The 20,349-nt window shown below is 38.8% G+C and overlaps 1 protein-coding gene across 2 annotated transcripts in view; it reads right to left on the bottom strand.

Annotated features, from left to right (window-relative positions):
- Nucleotides 1–939: 939 nt before the first annotated feature.
- The window catches only part of tp73 (tumor protein p73), a 42,689-nt gene continuing 23,279 nt past the window's right edge, over nucleotides 940–20,349 (bottom strand). For both annotated transcript variants that reach the window (XM_088938249.1, XM_088938248.1), the window contains 10 exons: nucleotides 10,807–10,993; nucleotides 10,424–10,539; nucleotides 9,028–9,137; nucleotides 7,930–8,072; nucleotides 7,746–7,834; nucleotides 6,719–6,843; nucleotides 6,058–6,209; nucleotides 5,575–5,707; nucleotides 3,259–3,352; nucleotides 940–2,760 (listed from right to left, as the gene is read on the bottom strand). In XM_088938249.1, coding sequence (XP_088794375.1) covers nucleotides 2,434–2,760; nucleotides 3,259–3,352; nucleotides 5,575–5,707; nucleotides 6,058–6,209; nucleotides 6,719–6,843; nucleotides 7,746–7,834; nucleotides 7,930–8,072; nucleotides 9,028–9,137; nucleotides 10,424–10,539; nucleotides 10,807–10,993 — 1,476 coding nt within the window. In that variant the 3' untranslated portion in view covers nucleotides 940–2,433. The remainder of the gene's footprint in view (nucleotides 2,761–3,258; nucleotides 3,353–5,574; nucleotides 5,708–6,057; nucleotides 6,210–6,718; nucleotides 6,844–7,745; nucleotides 7,835–7,929; nucleotides 8,073–9,027; nucleotides 9,138–10,423; nucleotides 10,540–10,806; nucleotides 10,994–20,349) is intronic.

The raw sequence follows: 20,349 nt of genomic DNA on the forward strand, positions 1-20,349 counted from the left end.
AAATATGAGACTCAGAACACCCATGCAAATGTCTGAATAATAGATATACCAAGAGGCATTAAAGTGCAGCAAAACAGTATTAGAACAATGGCATATGATGCATTTCAAGTGCTTCTCAATATGTACATATATTGAGAATAAGGAAGGTATCAAATTATTTTTACCTTGATCTTTAGTCAAATTAATAATATACAGTTAGTTACTCCACTTGTTGTTAACACGTATGTGTGGCAAGCTAAGAAAGCCAATTAACTGTACAACCCTCCAGTCTCAGACACAAAAGAACACTCCCAGGAAAACTGTTTTGCAGGATTACAAAGGATTAAATGGTGGCAGGTAGTGTACACACAGCCCTGAAAATCAATATATGCGATCAATAAATCAGGAATCTCAGAAGTGTCTTGAAAAAAAAATGCATTCTAATTTATCAAGTAAGTGTGAAACACAATCACTTCCCAGTAGTATTAGATTGATTATAGGGAAATCGATAAATGGCCCACTGTAAAGTAGTTAAAATTTCTTCAGACTTTTAAAATGTCTTAGCATAGAAACTAAGCTAGAGGACACAGACAAGAGAGTAGACTCACATAAAGTCTGTCCTGAATCAACTAACCAATTATGACGCAACTAAAGCTGTATGTTTTTTTACCTGCAGAAATGATTTGTTTGAGCTGCCTTAAATACTGGTGCACATACTGAGCGCTCCTCGTAAATTTTACTAGCCACCACATTCCTCATTTTGTACTAATACAATCTTAGATACTGTACTTCCTCAAGTGCATCTGAACTGGTTTTATGAACATGAAGTATTGTGCACAAATCACTTGGTGACGTAGCACATGATTGTTTTCACCTAATGCGATTATATATCAATGCTCTGTCTGGAAGACCAAATAAAATACAGCACTTATGCATCTAATTTTTGACCTAGTTAATCTCTTTCTAAAAATAAAACTTTACAAATCAGAAAAGCATCCTTTTGTGCACAGAAAATGTAGTAATTTTGTGAGAAATAATATTATTAAATAGACCGTTTTAACAACACACCTGTTTAAATTTCTGAATCTCCTGTAACTCATTTCCAGAGATGCTGTTTCTTAAATTGTTGACTATTCAACAGTCCCAATGTCTGAAAGGAAGTACAGTTCCTTACAAATGTGGGTGAGCTAAAATATTACTAGAATTTTCATTTTGCAGCATTTTCTTTAAAGAAAAAACACTAAGTGACAATCTTGTATTTGGTTTTTGGAAAAAAATCTTATAAAAACTGTTGTGTCACAATTCAGATGTGAAGTTGTCCTCACAAAAATAAAATAACACAATCGTGATTGTTCACGTATTCTTCAATATAGTCATATATATGTACAATTACCATATCTTCAGAATCAATATACACAATGCAGATGCAGCAGTCTGCAAGCTGATCTCTAAAACAACATTTAAACACAATGAACACTTGTTTCAACAACACAAGGTAAAAAAAAATTCAAATGCAACAATTTACATATAAACACATAAGTGAGGATAGTTCTCTGATTTAGTGTGCTCAAGAAAAACACTTCTAATTCTTTCCACATTTATCTGGCAGTCCATCAAATAAATTAATGTGCTGCAAAATCAATAACCACTGCAGATAAAGAAAGGACCTACGAAAACACCCGTATTTCAGTCCAAAGCTGGTCGTGTGGATGAAAAGGAGTGTCTGGGGAGTTGGGCTCAAATTTGTTTACTGACGCAGTTTCAAATGCAATGTTTTTACCACATTATTGCTGCTTGTTTTATGTGAGGGAATTTGAACATCATAATGCACAGCATTTCCTCACAGTTATCAAGTTCGAATGCATTATTCTTCCATGCCAAATTTTCACTTGCTTGCCTTTATCTTTGATCGGTTTTCTTCCAAATAAAAACAAAAAGTTCGGGACTGGATCCTGAAGAGAAGAAAACGCACACCGGGGAATTAGGGTCCCATACAGCGCCTTGACACCTTCAGCTGCAAAACATGCTTTTCCTACACGAAGCCAGACAATGCGAACTGAAATGTGTGCTCATCTCTGCCGCTGGAGCTGTCAATTTCTTAGAGAAAAAACAACAACAACACTCCACTTATCACGGCCTTTCATTATTCAGTTTTGTCGAAACACAAGTGTATCACATGAGAGAGGCCACCAAAACGTAAGAAACACAAACCACCGCAGGCCTGCGTTCCAAAACCCCTGCCGGACCACTAAAGCAGGAAAATTCTGGAAGTGGCTGGATTTTCAAAATTCCCCATAAAACGGGAAAAAGAAGGCAACGGACGTGTCTCGTTCTCCTTTTTGTCGGATACCGTAAAACATTGGCCTCCACCCCCTCCCCCCCCACCTCTCACTTCAGAACTTTAAATAAGAATAATTTAAAAAACGAAGAACCCAAGGTCGTCCGGGCGGGATCTCAGTTGATGTCACTGTCTGTGAACTCCTCCTTGATGGAGTGCTTGCGCGCCTTGCAGTCGGGCATGTCGAAGCCGAAGTCGGCCCAGTCCTCGGCTGCGGCCGGGCCCGCGCGGTTGGGGATGGTGATGGTGTGGCGCACGCGGAAGTGCACGGCCTCCATGACGCGCTGGCGCTGCAGCTCGCCGGAGGGGCCGATGGCCATGGTGGAGGTGTTGCTGCTGGAGCGGATCAGCTGCTGGCCGTAGTCGTGGCCCTGCTTCATCTCCTGCAGGCCGCGCCAGATCACCAGCCGGAACTGCTCCGGGATCTTCAGGGCCCCCAGGTCCTGCGGCAAAGGGCACAAACCGGCATGAGGTCAGTCCGGAGCCTGGGAGCAGCCCTGGGATGGCAGGACCACCACAGATACATCTCTCTGCACCCTAATCGCTTCAAGTGTTTCTGACCTTCGAGCTACATTCTGTGGTGCATGAATGCAAATACTTCAATTAAAAATCAAGACTCTACATGGGTTAAGACTGTGAAGATCATCGTTAAACTTAATTTGCTGAAAAGAATTACAAAATGTTTCAGCTCCAAATGGGTTCATTTTCAGCGGCATATCAGGTTGCTCTACAACTTTTACACCTTTCACTTTTGCTTGCTTGTTGAATTAAAAAAAAGTATCCAATGTGCTGAACCACAAAAGAATCATGTTTGGTAAATAGCTTCACCTACCAGGGATAGGACCTACAAAACGAGCTAACATTTTTTTTTGCAATCTGTCTACTACAATATCTGTACAATATCCTTATTAAACAAGATTGAGAGTGAATGGGATATTTACCTCCATGGACAGGCTCTGCAGGTGGTACATACTCTGTAAGCCCTGGGATGTGAAGTACTCAATGCAGTTTTGGCATCCAAGACTTGTTAAAAAACTGTTCAGAAAGAAAATGAATCCCACTGAGACCAAGGGGACAGGTTCATTATAAATTATAGTCCCACCACAGCTAATGTATAAATTAAAGAACAGAGCTATTTATGTAAAATCCAAAGCAGGGGAATTTAAAAGGCTGAAGGATACATTTTAAAATTACTAATTAAAATGTGCCATTTTTACTCCATTAAATAGCTTTGCGCTGCTGTGGTGATTATCCCCACTGGCCAAAACGTTTTCCTTTATTAGAACAGTTCAGAATTGTCTATTGGTCATTCAGCTAGCCATCACTAACACAAAGTCCAGATATGACTACTTAGTTTTGATCCTAACCTAACTCTCAGCTCACATAGCGTGCAGCCTTCTTTTAATTTGCTGAAACACTTTCAATAATGAACATACAGATTTAAATATGAATGATTCTTAAGCCTTTTTTGTTTATTTAATTTTTTTATTATAAATACAATGATAAAAAAATCTGGTCTACAGGACCAATGCAGTATCACATATATTATAGCAACATTTAATAATTAGTGTATAATACAAACTTGGAAGCATTCACAATCCCATTTCTTTTAGCATTCTGCTTACTTTTTTATTGAATATTTAATGTATATAAAAGGAGCACCTCATCACCTAGAGTTCCAATGCAGGAAAGTACTGGGAGAATGACAGAAATGACCCTGAAATGAATGCATTTAGAGATATGGCAAGACCACTATACACTAAACAAATATTGTAATTAAAGTACAAATAAATTGAGTGTTTCTTACATAAAGGAGAAGTTTATATTGCCCATTCATCACTCTCACTCCTGTAAGAGATTTTTGGTTCTTGTTTCCATTTAGATTGTTAATCACCATGATGTGTCTTCCTGAAGAAAAAGGCTTCTCTAATTTGACAGGAAGTGCCATTGGGGGAAACACAATTGTTGCACTAACAATGCTGCAATAAAGGTTTTGAAGCTTGGTGCAAGGCTATTGTGATGCCCCTGCTGTCTCTTTCAGTCATCTTAGAGAAATCATTTCAGAACCTTTGTCTGCTGTAAGCAGACAAGTCAACATGGTTTGTAATCGAAACAGAAATAAAGAACAAGAATGAAGCAGAGGAGAAACATTGAAACATGAATCAAGTAAGAGATGATGTTTGTGTGGACAGATGCTACTCCTTTAAAAAGTAGCCATGATAATATATTTTTTACTTTTATGATGAAGTCTCATTGTTCCCAAGATCTTTGTGCTACACTTCCAGTGATGGTATTTGTTTCACAAATCTCTAACATACACAAATGACTAATTATTTCAACCAACAGGAACCTTTTTTCTGACCAGCAGAAAATGATTTATTTTTTTAAAATACTCCACAACTTATCTTGTTAAAAGTCTGATACATGAGCAGCAAAGACACAGGAAAAGAATGTGTTTGGGGGCAATAAATATTATAGCAGGACTGAAATGTGAACCTTTTAGAAAAATGTGAACTCTAAGTTATAAAAAGGCAGTGTTAACGGTGAGAAAGTGGTTTCTTAAAAACTAAAAAGGAATCAAACACATTTTAACCCATGATACAAGGCTGAAATAAAGCCCTGAACCAAAATGTGAACAGACTTTCGTTTAACTAGAAGACATCTAAGGGAATTAAAAAAATACAAGAATCCATTTCCCCTTACAGCAGGTTGAAAAGTGATTTGAGAAAATATACATCCACGTGCGTCACTTGAGCAAATACAGAATGTTATATGTTCTGAATGGGACAGGTCCTAAAGTATAAGATATTAAAGAAACCCCATTGCAAGGCAGGGGGAAACATTTAATATACAGGCCCCCAGATCATGCAATGTTAGCCCAACACAGTTTTTTGTCTATAACAGTGCAGTCATGGTCGTGGAAGGTCAGTGTGTCTGTGGGTTTTCATTCCAACTTGGCTCTTAATGATCTTAACCAGCTGTTACTGGCTTAACCAAGCAATTCAAACAGCTTCTCCCAGCTCTTCGGGTGCTGTGTTTTTTAAAGAGGAGATCTCGAAAACCTTCAGACACATGGGCTCTCCAGGACCAGGCTTGGATAGCCCTGGAAGGAGTGAATGAATATCTCAGTGTAATGTCAGTGGCACTCTGGTACATGAGTGGATATTTTCTCTGGATGAACTGTGACCAGGGAGGGGATGTGGGGGCTGTGGCTCTCTCAGGGAAGTGGGGGGCCCCATCAGGGGAGGGTGAAGTACCTGACTAGGCTGGGGTCAGGGTTATACGGAGGGGGAGGGGTGCAGTGGGGAGCAGAGACCATGGTCTGCGTGGAGTGACCTCCGTTAATGTCACCGTTCGTCTGCATGTGGTGACTGTTCAGCATGCTGGAACCTGAAGAGATTCAAACAGACACAATCAAAATGGGCAAACATACACATTTGTGTAACACTTCTCAAGTATTTTACGCAATAATAAGTAATAATAAGGCTTAGAATGTAAATATATTTAAAATCCTGAGAACTGTGAAGAAAGAAAAAAACAAGCTCAGGTAACAGGCTTTTGGTCTGTGAATCTGTGCATGAGATGCTTAATTTATAACAAATCATGCAGTCATTGTCTCCAATGGAAGTCACTCAGAATGGGGGGGCAAATCTGAGCTCTGGGCGAGCAGGGCTAAAGGCAGCTCATCTGTGTGAGACTGGCCTGTTTTACACGTGTAGAAAGTGACAGCGAAGGCTCACCCATGGGCCCCATGTTGGGGACTGTGTTGGGGCTCTGCTGAGACTGCTGGCCCACCAGCTGGTTCACTGATGGCAGCTTGCTGATTCCTCCGTGGACCTTATTCATGTTGGGCAGCACAGAGCCGTAGGAGGAGGGCGAGGAGATGTGACTTCTGCAATGGAAAAAGCATAACAGTACGTACAGTACTCGCATTCCGCAATTTCATAGCCCAGTTTTAGACAGCATTCGTACTGAGGCCAGTCGACACGAAATAATTAAATTAACAAAAAATGGGGATAAAAGTGTCTATAATTGAGTGTATTTCCCATAAGCTCTTAATTAGTGCTCTCTCTGAGAAGCTTTCCTCGGTGTACTGGACAGACATCAGAGTCACAGCCTGCAGGCACAGCTAGTCTCAGGTTCATCAGTGGAGAAGAGCAGAAATGGAGCATGCTCCCTCTAATGGCCAATCACAGTTACTGCTCTTGGCAACCTGTGCCGATCTTAGGGCTCATTGTTTCATGTGCTGTCTCAACCACACAAGCAGGACCTGCATGTACTGAACTGAAATGCATGTTGTAGAATTTCAATGTTGTTCTGTGTATTTGGGAAGAATAGTTGCTTCTTCTTACTCTGAAAGGGAGCAACTGGTTCAGAATGCATGACTGTAGAGGGACTCACTGTCTCTGCAGTAGCTGTTGCTGCTGCTGCCTGTAGGAATCGACCAGCTGCTGAGGGACCAGTTCCACTAACTCCAGACTATCTTTAATCTTCATCAGGATCTCAAAGTTCTCCCTTCCGCGTACCTGCCCAACACACCCAGAAAGGGTTAGGAAGACAGAGCTGGCCAGCAGACCTTAAAGGAAAACACGTGAAGGGAGGAGCAGTATGGCACCAGCCTGCTGTCATTTTTCAACTAACAAAAAATCAGAGCGGGCAGAAACAAATTTCTACAAAGCTTGCTAACATAACAATGTCAACAACAAAAATCATCTTTATGTTGTATGGCACCTTTAAAATGCTAAAATCTTTCAAAAGCACTGCACAAAAATAACAGATAAAAATGACAACAAAAAGGCTAAAAACAACAAACAATAAATCATGTCAAAGCTCAAAACTTACATTCCGATTTGTAAGCATTGGCAGTGCTGCTGTTATTGTTTTAGAAGCTTTTCCTAGAGTCTTCATGCAACATAGAAAAACACTGGCTCATCAAAGGAGTGCTACTTGGTTCTAAATGCACAAGGGAGGCCAGACTGTAAAGATCTAAGACTGCACAGAGGAGTGTGTAGAGAGGAGAGATCACATATCTGGAGCTTTTCAGAGCTTTAAAATGTTAGGGTTCTAATTTTTTATTTTATTCTGAATTTGACAGAAACAATGCAGAGAGACCAAAACTTCAGCTTTTTGAGGGCCTTTTTCTGAACCGTGGCACGCACAGCATCGCCGTGGCCAAAAAGCGAAAATACAGAAGCACGTTCACTTCTCCACTGCCATCCAAGCAAGACATGAAACATTACACAAGAGAGGAAAAAGACACCTTGCCAAGCAATGTGCACCAGAAAAGCTGGTGAATTACCTAAAGTTTACAGACTTAAAATGTGCTGTTTTAATAAAGCATAGGTAAAACTAAACCCCTGAACTATGTGAAGTATCTGACCCTCTGTGATCCTTCTGGCTATGTGATCTGACAATGTTTGTGACTTACAGGAATATAGTAAATCTCTTCTTCCCCATGTCGACGCTTTTTGGTATTAATCCCTGGTCCTGGAATGCTTGGAGGAGTCTGTTTGAAAGCTGAAATAGAGAGAAATTTGGATTTTGAAGCGGAAATCATAGCTCACCAACTAGCACCCGCTGCACGTGGACCAAGCTAGAGGCACATTTCTTACTGCGCTTGTTGGCGTTGCCGTTCTTTGCCACATTTTCAGTCATGGCTTGCTGCTCCCGGAAGTGATCCTCATCTGCTTTCCTGTCCCGGCCCGGGCAGGCGCAGATCCGCCCCTCGAACGACCGTCGGCCCAGGACCTGACCACTGCCAAGAGCCACAAGCTTAGAATTCAAAGGTAGAAACTAGAAAACAAATGTAAAACTCCACCATATTTACAGCGGTATTAAAGGACAGAGTCCTATTTATAAGCAACATTGGGGGACCTCCCTTATAGCTTCAACAGTATTTTATTTTTTGCTACTTAAAACACATTTTGTCTTTAAATGACAACTGGCTGGTCTTTAAAATGTATAAACCATAGAAAAAACTGGTGCCAGAGACATTATAGAATTTGCATCAATTAAAATTTATTCATTATCCAACATGTGACACTCAGTACTAACTTGCCTTTGTATAGAATTTTAATTCCAAAACATCCCCAACTGCTTTACATATAGGAGGGGACCCTGTTCATTCACCACTGAAGTGCAGCACACACATGGCAGCCATTTACTGCCCACTGCACACTACAAAGGAGAGAAGTGAGCTATTACTTTACCAACTGATTAAAGGAAAACTATAGGAAGACCAGGCTGAGAAAGCCCATAGTGGAATTTAGCCAGGAACTGGGATTAACAATACGATCCTGGGAACTTTATTGACCAAGAAGTCAGAACCTCAGTTTAATATCTCCTCTGAAGGACCTCCTTCTTTTCCTATATCCCCGTTCGGAAAACATGCACCAGGGGAAGAGCACCACCCAGTGGTTGATAAAGATCATTTACAGCAGTATCCTGGCTTGCTTTAGAAGTCTCTCCCATCCCAGTACCGAGCAGGTCCAGCCTTGCTTAGCTTCACAGATCTAAGAAATCCAGGCTTCAGGGTGGAAATACTGCCAATTTAAAAGCTTAAACGAAGCTTTACCTTTTAGTATACTGAACACAAAGCTGAAGAATAAATCTCATACATGTTTGTAATCACATGAAAGAAATGTATATAAATACATACATTTTCATAGCTTGCATTGAAGCCGCAGGACCTATAAGAAAAAGCCCCTTACTCTCGTGTCTCCAGAGTTATGATGATCAGAATGGGTCTCCTGTTCATTCCTCCCACACAGCTGCTGTTGCACATGAAGTTGTACAGAATTGTTGTGAACTCAGTTCCAACCTGCAAAAGAAGGAAAACAAACAAGTTAATAGCTTGCTGAAATGCAATGGATTTTGAATGAATAAGAACAATCACAAGGACATAAGCTGAAAGACAAAGAGAAATTTTGCTTAAGATATAAATTAGGACTACTGCAGCTTTCTCAACTGCTCTATGAAAATACTTCAATACAACAACCAATAATGTAACTGCTACTTTGATCCTGCTATTTACCCATTTAATAATTAAGGATAATTCTGTAATGGAGTGAATTCTATGGGCCAGAGGTTGAGCATTCCTGATGCAAGACAGACTGTAGCAAAAGATGAAATGCACTGTTCCACTGGGTGGATTTAATTTATCAACCCTTGTCAACTCCACTGATGAATCAATACAGCTAAGAGCTTATGGTTCTTTAGCTACATGGTGAAAGAAAATCCTGAATCCTGAAGTGAGTCTGGTGTTCAATGTTACTGTTAAGCTTATTGTGCCAAAATTCAGACTCAGTCTTGGTTAGCAGGCAGGTATTTCTAAGCCTCTAGATGGTGCTGCATAACAATGTAAGGAAGCTCTTGTGCACAGACAAGAGGCTATTGTAAAAAATGACACATCTACAATATAACTGCAAAAAGGTCTATCTTAATGGATTAAGGAGTCTAGCTTCTAGTAGTTAAGTTGCTTTTGTTATTCTACCTTATGAACTAGCTAAGACATGTTCTCGGGCATGCTCAGAATTATCACTGGGTCTGAACTGAGTGGGAAATATGAGAATACATGACCAACATAAACAAGGACGTTTCCCACAAGAGTTCCTGAAAAACTAGCAAAAACTCTGCCCTAAGGAAAGAAAAATAAATTCCCATAACAACATAAAAATCTTACTCGATTGCCACATAAACTCAGAGATTCCAGTTTCTGAGTATATTGTGGAATTTCCTAAGTTGTTAACGCTGTTCTTTAAAAAACAAAACAAACATCTTTCAGACTTATTTTGCTTTTTAGTAACTATGATTTTTATTAACTTTGTAGAATTGCCATGCGTTTATTTCATATCATTATTTAACAGTAAGAAAAACATCTCAAGACTTGGTGGTTTGCTCCCTTATTTGGTCAGGGGGAAGCAGGTGTAAGAACCCATGAACTCAAAGTGGGTTACACTTCCTAATAAGTGTTTTCACTAAACACAGCTAAGTTTCACATAGGGAGACGGTAGTTTGCAACTCCCTTGCAAACTTCCTTTATTGCAGAGGTGATTCCATGGCTACAGAGTGACTCAGGTGAAGTTGCAGAAGGTCGACATACAGTACCTGTGGGGATTCATATGGCACAATGACACTCTGCCTGCCTGTGACTGCGTCATCGACATACTGGGACAGGTTGTTTCCTTCTACCCGAATGAGATGACTTGCTGGTGCAGCCTGACCTGGAGAAGGAAAGACCAGTTAGATTTACGTGGCCAATGAAGAGCACCATTCACACTGCAATTACAGCATGCTGTGCCACTCGCCGTTCTGAGATTCGCATTTTCTCGGTAGCCAAGAAAGGCATAGAATTTCTAAACATGCCGCTCTATTTTTCCAGACACTGCAATTTCATGAATGATGGCTAAGAAGAAAAGGCAGTCAAAGCTTAAAGGCCAAACTGAGAGAGTAAATTGGAGGCACAAGCCAATCACTGTGGTTAACATTACCATCATTGAAGTCTCTTCCCAGTTCGTGGTTGGGACAGCGCTTCACCACTTCTGTGACGTGCTCAGCCTTTTTATAGACAGGCATTGCCCGAATGAGACTGCCGGGCGGAGGGGGTGAGGAGAGCTTGATTTGAATAGGGCATGTCTTGGCGATCTGACAGTACAGCTTCTTTAGCAAGGGTGAGTACTAGAAACAAGGAGAAAAGACAGGGAGTCATTTCACTTGTCCACCATTACTTAGTACCTGGTGGAGAAATGTCATCATTTAGTATCAGCCTGACTGATTCCACTGGATCTCAGCTCACACACTGGCTGCATTTTAATGGCTACACTTAAATGCCAGTTTCATTGTTAATTTAATAATTCTACCCATACCTTTGGTGAATTTCAGAGGTCTTTTTATATTTACTGGTAATATTGTATTAATTGTGCCATAAAGTAGCAAAGACAATGTGAAACTTTATTCATACTTACCACATTTCCTATTATTTGTAATTGCATGAGACTCTTAAAAAATTTTGTCAATAAGGTAAATATTTACACAGTACATTTTATCACTTAAGAGAACATTAATATTTAACATACAGTGCACTAATTATATTCCAACACCTGCCTTGTCTCACTGTAAATCTATATTCAGTGGCATCAGGCAAACCCTAAGACACATGATTTGGGAGGAGAAGGGAATTCAGCCATGATTTGGTGTCGACTTGCAGGAGAAGAATGATAGCTTGGCTGTGGAATAGGATAATGGACTCTCTACCCCCACTAGGAAGAATGAGACAAAGAGATGCTGAAAAGAAGGAAAGATTGAAGAACACTGGGATAGATAAGCAAGAAACCTAGATTTATACATATAGTAACAGCTAAAGGGTTTCTTTGCCCTTTAACTTTGTGAAGTACATCAAACACATGTATGTCAATACATTTTTCCTGAAAGTGCATGAGGAGCATATGTTTAAAGTGCAAGTTTCAATAATGATAACTGGGATTTATTCAACATAATTATAACTGAAGTGCTGAAATCTGGCCTGACTCAGTCCGTGTGTGCCTAGACCCATGCATTAAATACATATGATACCTTAACATACTTTCAGACTCACGCAAATATATATAATACAACATAAACATTCCACTAAACTGTCATTCAATATTTGCTTACACAAAATCACCAATGACCACAAAAGCTTTCACTTCACACTTTTCTGCCAGGAGAACAATTTTTGCTACACTCAAATAAGTTCAAATAAGCTTCTGTCTAGTGATACCACCACAGACGATTCCAAAAAAATATACATACCTTAACAAAAATCAAACTATAACATTCTGAATATATAAAGAAAACAGAACGCAGACAGAGAGATGGAGAATTTAAGTGGATTGTGTAAAAGGTTTTCAGAAACAAGTGAAAAAGCTAGTGATTTAGGGAAAAAGTTAATTAAATCTAGAAAATCTGGTTATTTCCTTATATTTGAGAATTCCTAGTTTTCAATTCTGACTTGAAACCCACAATATAACGGATTAGCTAAAGCTAGGTTAGTTCTTAAGGGGATAAAAGGTTACTTGTGAAGCCACAACATTACTTACACAATTAGCTAACTCTTGATGGCAAATCAGAAAAAAAGGTCAGACTGTGACGGGGGTTTGTTACACAACATCTTTAAGAAACTCTCATGGTGTCTGTAGGCTCTCTGCCAGTCAGCTGAAGTGACACTGCTCCTCCTCTCCCTTGGGCATATAAATGAATACATTTTCCACAGTGCCTATTAGTTTGCAGATTCTCCTTTCCTAGAAGCACACAAATTATATTCAAGACAAGACAAAATAATCAAATTATTGGTACCGCAGCTATGCAGGTGACTTTAAATGAAGAAGAAAATGGCATCTTATTTAACACAAAGGACTGTCGAGGGAAAGAAGCCTTTACATTCCTGTGCAACATTCGCTGTTTGGAGAGAATCGCGTACATGGTGATAACAGTGCCGTGATTGTATGGAGTGAACGAGATCCAAAAGAACAATTAATGAGAAATGAAGGAGGTGTGTGTGTGTGGGGGGGGGGCATGGCATATTCCTTTACAAAACATGCTGGGGCAAGCGTCATTCAAAAAAAGAAATGCCAGAAATTCACCCCGGGGAATTAAAAAGTGACTTCAGAGAACAAAAACAAATTGTATAGACATGCTGGAATGGATCAGATTCAAATTGAAATAATGCCTTACACATTAATGGACATTTGAGGAAGTGTCAAAAGGTAAATGCCTAAATAAATCATACAAGAAGCAAAAAGTCATACATCATTATCTACTAAAAGCAATAAAGCATGGCAGATAAAACTGTCCTGAAGGACATCATCATCCCTTTCTTCATGCCATTTTGTCTTCCAGCCCTAAAACAATAAATGTGGTAATCTACAGAAGCACTATTGTTTGATTCTGATCTAACCATTGAAGATCAATAGTCACCTTCTCTATCTATCTGAGATGATGATATCTCTTAGCTTTCTGGCTTTAAAAGTTCTCTGGACTGTTGACAGGGTGATGCTTGCTAAGCTGTCCTAGTTACATTTTACTTCACAGTACTTTTGATGTTAGGCCTTATCTTTTTTGTCTATCTTGAGTGATAGCCACAGATAAAGATAATCAATGTATCTTTGTATAAAGACATTGTAAATGCGGTCCTTAAATCAGATGTGTCATTACAATTTCTTAAACTGGGAACATCTTTAACATCATTTTTTTTTTACTTGTGGCCTTTTAAAGGTAGAGAAAACCTTACAGTTTACACACTTAGATGTGAACACAAAACCTTCCTCAGAGAGCTCTCTTGCCATGAGAGTTCCGTGAATAATAAGGGTCTGGTGAATTCTGAATTCAGCTGTTTGCAGTGCAATACAGCCAGCAATTTGTCATCATGTCTGCCTGCATGAGACTAGACCCAGACAGGGTACCGAACCTGATGTGAGCAATTCCCTTTGAAATTTGAGGAGGATTCCAATTACTGACAGCTGTGAAGAAGAATGAGGAGGACGGGTTTTTTTCGGCATGTTGGTTTTTGGTGCTGCAACAGACAAAAGCGTTTTGGGTTTCCGCAATCATACTTATCTGATAACAAATGTGAGGTTTTGGCACTGTTAAGTGAGGCTGAACACAGCCGATCTGAGTACTTCGCTGTATACACAGTGTCTATGATGAGCTTGAAGACATTATTTATAAAAAAAAAAGATGGTGTTTATGGGGACACATTTTCATTTTTAGGCGATGTGAGGAAGAAATAAAAAAAGGCAAACAGAATATTGCAATACATAGCCAGAAGTCTGGAAATGAAATCAAGACTTTCAACGTTGAAACAGTATAATGCATTATTAAAGCCTCAATTAGAGTACTGTGTTCTGGAATCAGTCCTGTGGTCACTGGATACATTCCCAGGGGTAAAGGAATGTCATTCCCTGACAAGCTAAAAGGACCAGAAATTTTTAGGCTTCAAGAGAGAAGACCATGTAGGGTTCTGACTCAAGTGCCCGAAAACACTGACATAGTCCACCCAGAGAACGCCTTCAAAACGAAAAAGGAAACATCGGCCAGAGGACAAGTGGAGACTGCAGGGAAGTACATTAAGAGCTATTAACAGGAGGTGCTTTACACAAGTGCTGTGGGAACCTGGAAGAAGCCACTCAGCCATGCTACCCTGGCTTCCTTGAAGAAATGGCAGGATGAGATCGTCTGGTCAGTCAGTGACTAGCAACCATAAAAGGTAGATGGGCCAAATTGCTTCTAATCTGTCTTATGTTTTATGTCTTCTGTTGCAGAGCAGGTTTTGTTTTCAGATTTCAGATTTTCAGCTCACTCACATTGGTCAAACCTCAGAAATAAAATGTACAACTATACCCAGTCAATAATGACACTGCATCTAATTACACTACAATAAATCAATCTGAATATTGCATGCTTATTGTCCTTCATGTGTTTTAAATTTCTGTAGTGTGCCTTTTATTATTTTATAACAAATAGTACATTTACTCAATTTATAATAAAAAAATATTAATCGGATATTTCTATCACTTTGATGGAAGTGATTAAGAAAGGAAATGCTTCACTTATCCATGTACTGCCTCACATTCAGTAAAATGTATTCATTGGAAAAAGCAATTATGCATTGTATGACACTTGATATTCTTCTCAAATATAATGCAATATTAATAAGAGGTCAAAGAGAAAAAAATAGATGTCTTCTGTGTATGCTAGACAATAAGGGAGTAAACATACTGGTTGATATTCCAAGTACATGTTTTTTAAACCAGTGGCCTTCTGTTCAGACAGGTTTTTAATACTACTCTCTCAATAACTCACTAATACAGGGTAATCTGCGTCATAGTTTTTTTAGCGTGTGGGACATTGTAAGCTTCTCATTGGGCAAAATCCTGAAAAAAGCAACATTGCTTCTCATTTGAAAAGCATTTTATACTGAGTTGAAACATCTGTGAAGAAGCAGGGTGTGTATAATGTATATACACATATACTGTACATTCACACACGTGCATCTCCATTAGTTGTCAAAATCTTTCGTGCCCCCCCCACAGTCAACATTCCCAGGCAGATTGAGACACGCCTAGTAAACGGTTCTGTAGGAGCAGATGAACTTGGGAGCGAGTCAGTTCTTGGGTAACAGATTCTCTCCATAGTCCTTGTTGTGACATGGATAAATCTCTAGATGAACAGCAAAACGGTTGCCTTAAGGCAGGGGCGGGGCTGGGGGTGGGGGGTGGGAGAGAAACTGCTATAGCTAAAATACAGTTAAACATTTAAATATAAAATCAGCAATTACCGAAGCATGCATGTCCCAACAGTGCTGACCTGCAAAAAACATAAACTACATAATGCAAGGTCTCCAGAAGCCTTTCTGATGGATTAACGTTTTTAATATATTGAGTCGTCTGGGTTGTAACAATGACATAGCCTGTTCGGGTATGTGTAGATGTTACACATTGAAAGGCTTCTTTTGTAGGTATGGAGAGCTTATTATAACAAAACTAAACCAAAATTTAAGGCCAGTACATTTCAAACAAATATTTCTTAGTTGTAAAATTTCTTTTAGTCGAGCATTCAGGTCTTTGAAGTGCACCTTCATGAAGTGCAATTATGAACATATTTTAAAAACGAAAACAGAACTATTATACAGTGTATTATACTACACATAGCACAGGATCATCCGATGCGTAAAATGTACACATGTGGATTTGAAAAACGACCAAATTCAGAAATTGTAAGAAATTGTTACAGTGAAATATGACATAATACATCATAAACAAGTGCACAAGAGTTTGGGATGGGATTCAGAACAAAACAGGAGCATTTGCTTTGCTTGAGAACTGTGTTCTCTCCATGATTAACGCAAAGACAATTAAAAACCAAAACACTATTACCAAACTGTCACCAATGTCGTGATTTTGAAAGGTATCCAAGTTCTTAAATGTGGGATTCAAACAGATTGAGTACAACTTTGGAGTATTCCATTGTTCATCCATGCTGGGACAGGCACAATCTACCACTGCTTTGCATATCCCACATAAAGTAAACCAGTACTGTTTCATTCTTTTATGCAAATCAAGGCTGTGCAGTGGGAAGGCAACAACTCAATATTAAGTGTCTCCTGAACAAACAAAATAGAAAACAGGGCAATCAATAGACAATTGGGGCAGGGATTTCAGTATCTATGGAGTGTAAAGAATGGGACAGGGACTGTCTTTCCTTTATAAACTAATCCTTTGCATACCAGAGAGGACCCACTTCAGGTGAAGCTCTTTGGCATCCTTCGGTTTGAAAATCACTACATCAGTTTGGGGAAGTTTAATTATTAATCCCCAGGAGAAAGCAGTTTTAGATCAGAAAGAAGCAAGACCTTCAGTGAACACAAGGGCACTGCATGACATCACTAGGATTATAGAACAGGATTTACGGCTCAGAAGACACCTCATACATCAAACCCCATTAATGTACTAGTTCCCGGGTAAGTAGAAAATAAATTCAGATGTATATAATACAAATGTGGGATTCTATCTGTGAATCTTTAAATAAAGATTAAGTGATCATGGCACTATATTATACTGAAATCATAATGTTCTTCTTTTCTTTTCCAAATAATGTAGTTTAGTGATGTTTTGTTGTAAAACACATCAATCATTTAAACAGGTTTTGCCTGACAAAAGGAGAGAGTTTCACTGATGCAACCTAAAAAGAAAAACATGTGACTCTTAAGTGGGACACAGGGTAATCTGTTTGAACAGATTCATAGCTAACAAAGAATAAAGAAAAGTAAAAAAAAAGCTGCAGCTGTGCTATGATGATCGTTCTGACTTGTTCAGTGCTGATTACATTCACATTTTATTTAATTTTCTTTTCTGGAGTTGACTCTCTGCTGCCATACTACTAGTCCCAACTCTCTCTTGCATACCAGAGACCATGTAGGACCTGCATGAGACTTGCCTAAAACAGCATTGAGGCTTTCCCAGCGAAACCACAGAGACTTGGCTGAAGGAAAGAGAGCTGTGGGCTCTGCCTGCAATTTCTTTAGCAGCTGTGGACTTGTGTCCCAGGACAGGTTTGGGCAAGCTGGGAGAACTTGAGTGATAATAATGTGTCTGTCATCTTGGTGGACATGTTTCAGCTTGTGAACCACAAATACCGTTAAGTGTCCTGCGTAAATACGTTAAAACAGGCTCCCAGATACCCTAGATGATTACATCTTTTCATTCCAACTGCTTTGCTGTAATTTTCTTCGGCTTTGCAATTTTTAAAGAAAAGATCACCAGCGTTTTTTCTGGTTGAAAATGTATTTTCCCTAATAAAATTATTTTCTTCTTGCAGTGCAAAAAGCCTTTTTGTTTCTATTTGTTTACTTTGATTTACAGGTAAATGTATTTCTGTTTTCTTGTCATCTTATGGACTGTAATTACTAAGTAATAAAGGATGAAATCCACAAATATAAACATCTGTGAATCCCAAGAGTGTGCCGTTTTACAAAAGGGGCTTTCTGCTAATAAACTGGCAGGTAAGAAAAGTAATTTTTCCTAGACTGGAATGGTCTACAGTATGTACTGTACATACTGTATTAATAGTGCTGGATGTCTTCAGTCTTTCCTCAAATTACTCTGCTCAGACATTTTTCAAGCTGTATGTCACATTTATTTTGACATAAATAATTTCAGTTAACACTCTCATGGCCAAAGTACTACCCCAGTCTCTAAAGAATAAGCTATCTAAGGAAAGTTGAATGTGTCTTGCCTGCATCTTTTACTGTGACATTTAAGAGGTGACATTTTTAATAAACTATAAATGTGTTTTTGGAGCTCTGAATGTAAATGGGCTATATTCCCCCACTTTAAACTAAAGGAGATTTCAAGATTTTTGAAACAGGCTGTAAGCAGTGGAAAGCTTCAAGTCACAAAAGTATTAAGCAGTTCTTTTATCTGAAATTGAATGATCTATATTGTGAGAATAACTGAATAATTTGTGCACACACTATTTCATTGTGAGAACCTTGTCAAGGTAATGACGTGAACTGAATTTGTTTAATGAACTCACTCTAGGAGTGAAAAGAATGGAAAATTTCAAAATTACAGGAGTGGCCTTAAAAAATCAGTTCTGATTTCAGTTCAAAGGTGTGGCCGAACTGAAATTTAATGTACCTTATCGCAAGGGAGATAAGATCTAAAAAACACATGACATAATAGGATTGTCAAAGTAGTAAGAGGCAGAAAGACTACTACCAGCATCTGACCATAACTATAAGACTCTCATTGAAATAAGTTACATCATTAAAACAACATATATCATTTCCTGTCAGATGTACTGTACAGTGTATAGTCTATTCTAGATATTATAACCAAAAAGAAGGAGCAGCAGCTTCAACATACATTTGCCTACATACATGTATTTGCATTGGAATTTGAAGATTTGCATATAGTATTGGAGCCCTTTATATCCAACAATTATCTCTTCTTAGGTTAACTGACCACTTATTTATTCTATCAAGTGATAGTTTTGGTGCCAATTTAAAACACAGGGTGCTACTTATTATACTTGACTCAATAAATTAGCGAATAATACCACTCCAGATGAACAACGGTATACAGCTGTGATTGTATATGAGGATAAAGAGATTGTAACTCAAATATATAATATAATTCAGAATAGTGCAGAATCGCTAACACTAATAGATCATAGTTCAATAATTAACTCATAAATTAACTCATAAATAATATTCCTCTCTGAGCTGCAAAGGTCGTTTGTTTCATTCTTACTAGTACTGCTGCAAAACCACAGTTTTTTTTTCATTTAATTATATAGCAATATATATTATCCTTACAGGCTGACTTCCTAATGGCCATCTACTGTACATACACACATGCTTTGGATGGGCAGACAACTTTAACAGAATGGACCCTGCTTCAAAGAAATGCACTTTTTCCAATGTATAGGCACAACTGAATCCGCTTTAACAATGATTTCCAGGATGGGCGTTTTGATTTGAATTGATACATTACTCATTCTGACACAGGTACTAAGCTAGAGGTTGTATATAAGACCTGTTCAGACATGCACACATCTCATCTTTATTGGGAAAAAGTAGCGATATGCCTAACTAAGTACCTGTACATTTAGCTTCCTTTCCATGCTTGTATTCTTAGTCACAAAACATGAACCTCCTAAAGAAACAATAGTTACTGAGACTTGCAGAAAGACTCATGGAAAAGGTTTCATTTTTGATGTCCTTAATGAATCTCCAGCAGCTGTACGTTCATATATACTTGCTATACTTAATGTGTGTATGTGATTTTTCTCCTTACTGAGTTGTACCATGCTTCCTTACTATTCCAGCAAAAATAGTTTATGAAAACACATTTTTCAAAACCTAGTGCCAGGATATATATTAAGAAAATTATTCACCACTGTTTTGTATATTATAGCATCTCTAACACTGTTAGCTTTAGTCAGAGTGAAATATTTCTACTGCCTCGACTTAGAATCCTCAGTAATCTGTGCACTATGCAAAACTGCAGTTAGTACTAAAACAGGCGTATACCTCTATATCAAGAACTGCAATTACCTTAATTGTTCGGGATATAAGCAAACAAACTTCACTCCCGGCTAATGTGAAAAGGGAAATCATCAAGCAAGGAGTGGTACTGCACTAGGGATCCTAAACTGTTCTTGTGAAAATGCTTATTATCATCTATTTTACAGCTAACAGGGCTAAGAAGCATATTGGATTAGGTACAGGATGTGCCCCTGTCTACAGCATGTCAGGACACATCCAAGCCAGAAGATGGTAATAGATGGTACTAGCAGCTCTGAACACGCCTGAATCTACAGCGTGCCCAAGCTCGTCAAACCGACAGACGCCATCAGGAAAAAAAGGCACTAGGGGTCTTCATTAAAAAAAATCCAAGGTGTCAAACCTCATTTTCAACATTTATAACACTTTTGGTCCTGTGCTGTGCAGAGAGTGCTTTTGACAACAAAAGTTTTACATTTGGAATTAAATC

This window comes from Atractosteus spatula, chromosome 20 (genome assembly GCF_055471065.1).
Source record: "Atractosteus spatula isolate fAtrSpa1 chromosome 20, fAtrSpa1.hap1, whole genome shotgun sequence".
NCBI lineage: Eukaryota > Metazoa > Chordata > Actinopteri > Semionotiformes > Lepisosteidae > Atractosteus > Atractosteus spatula.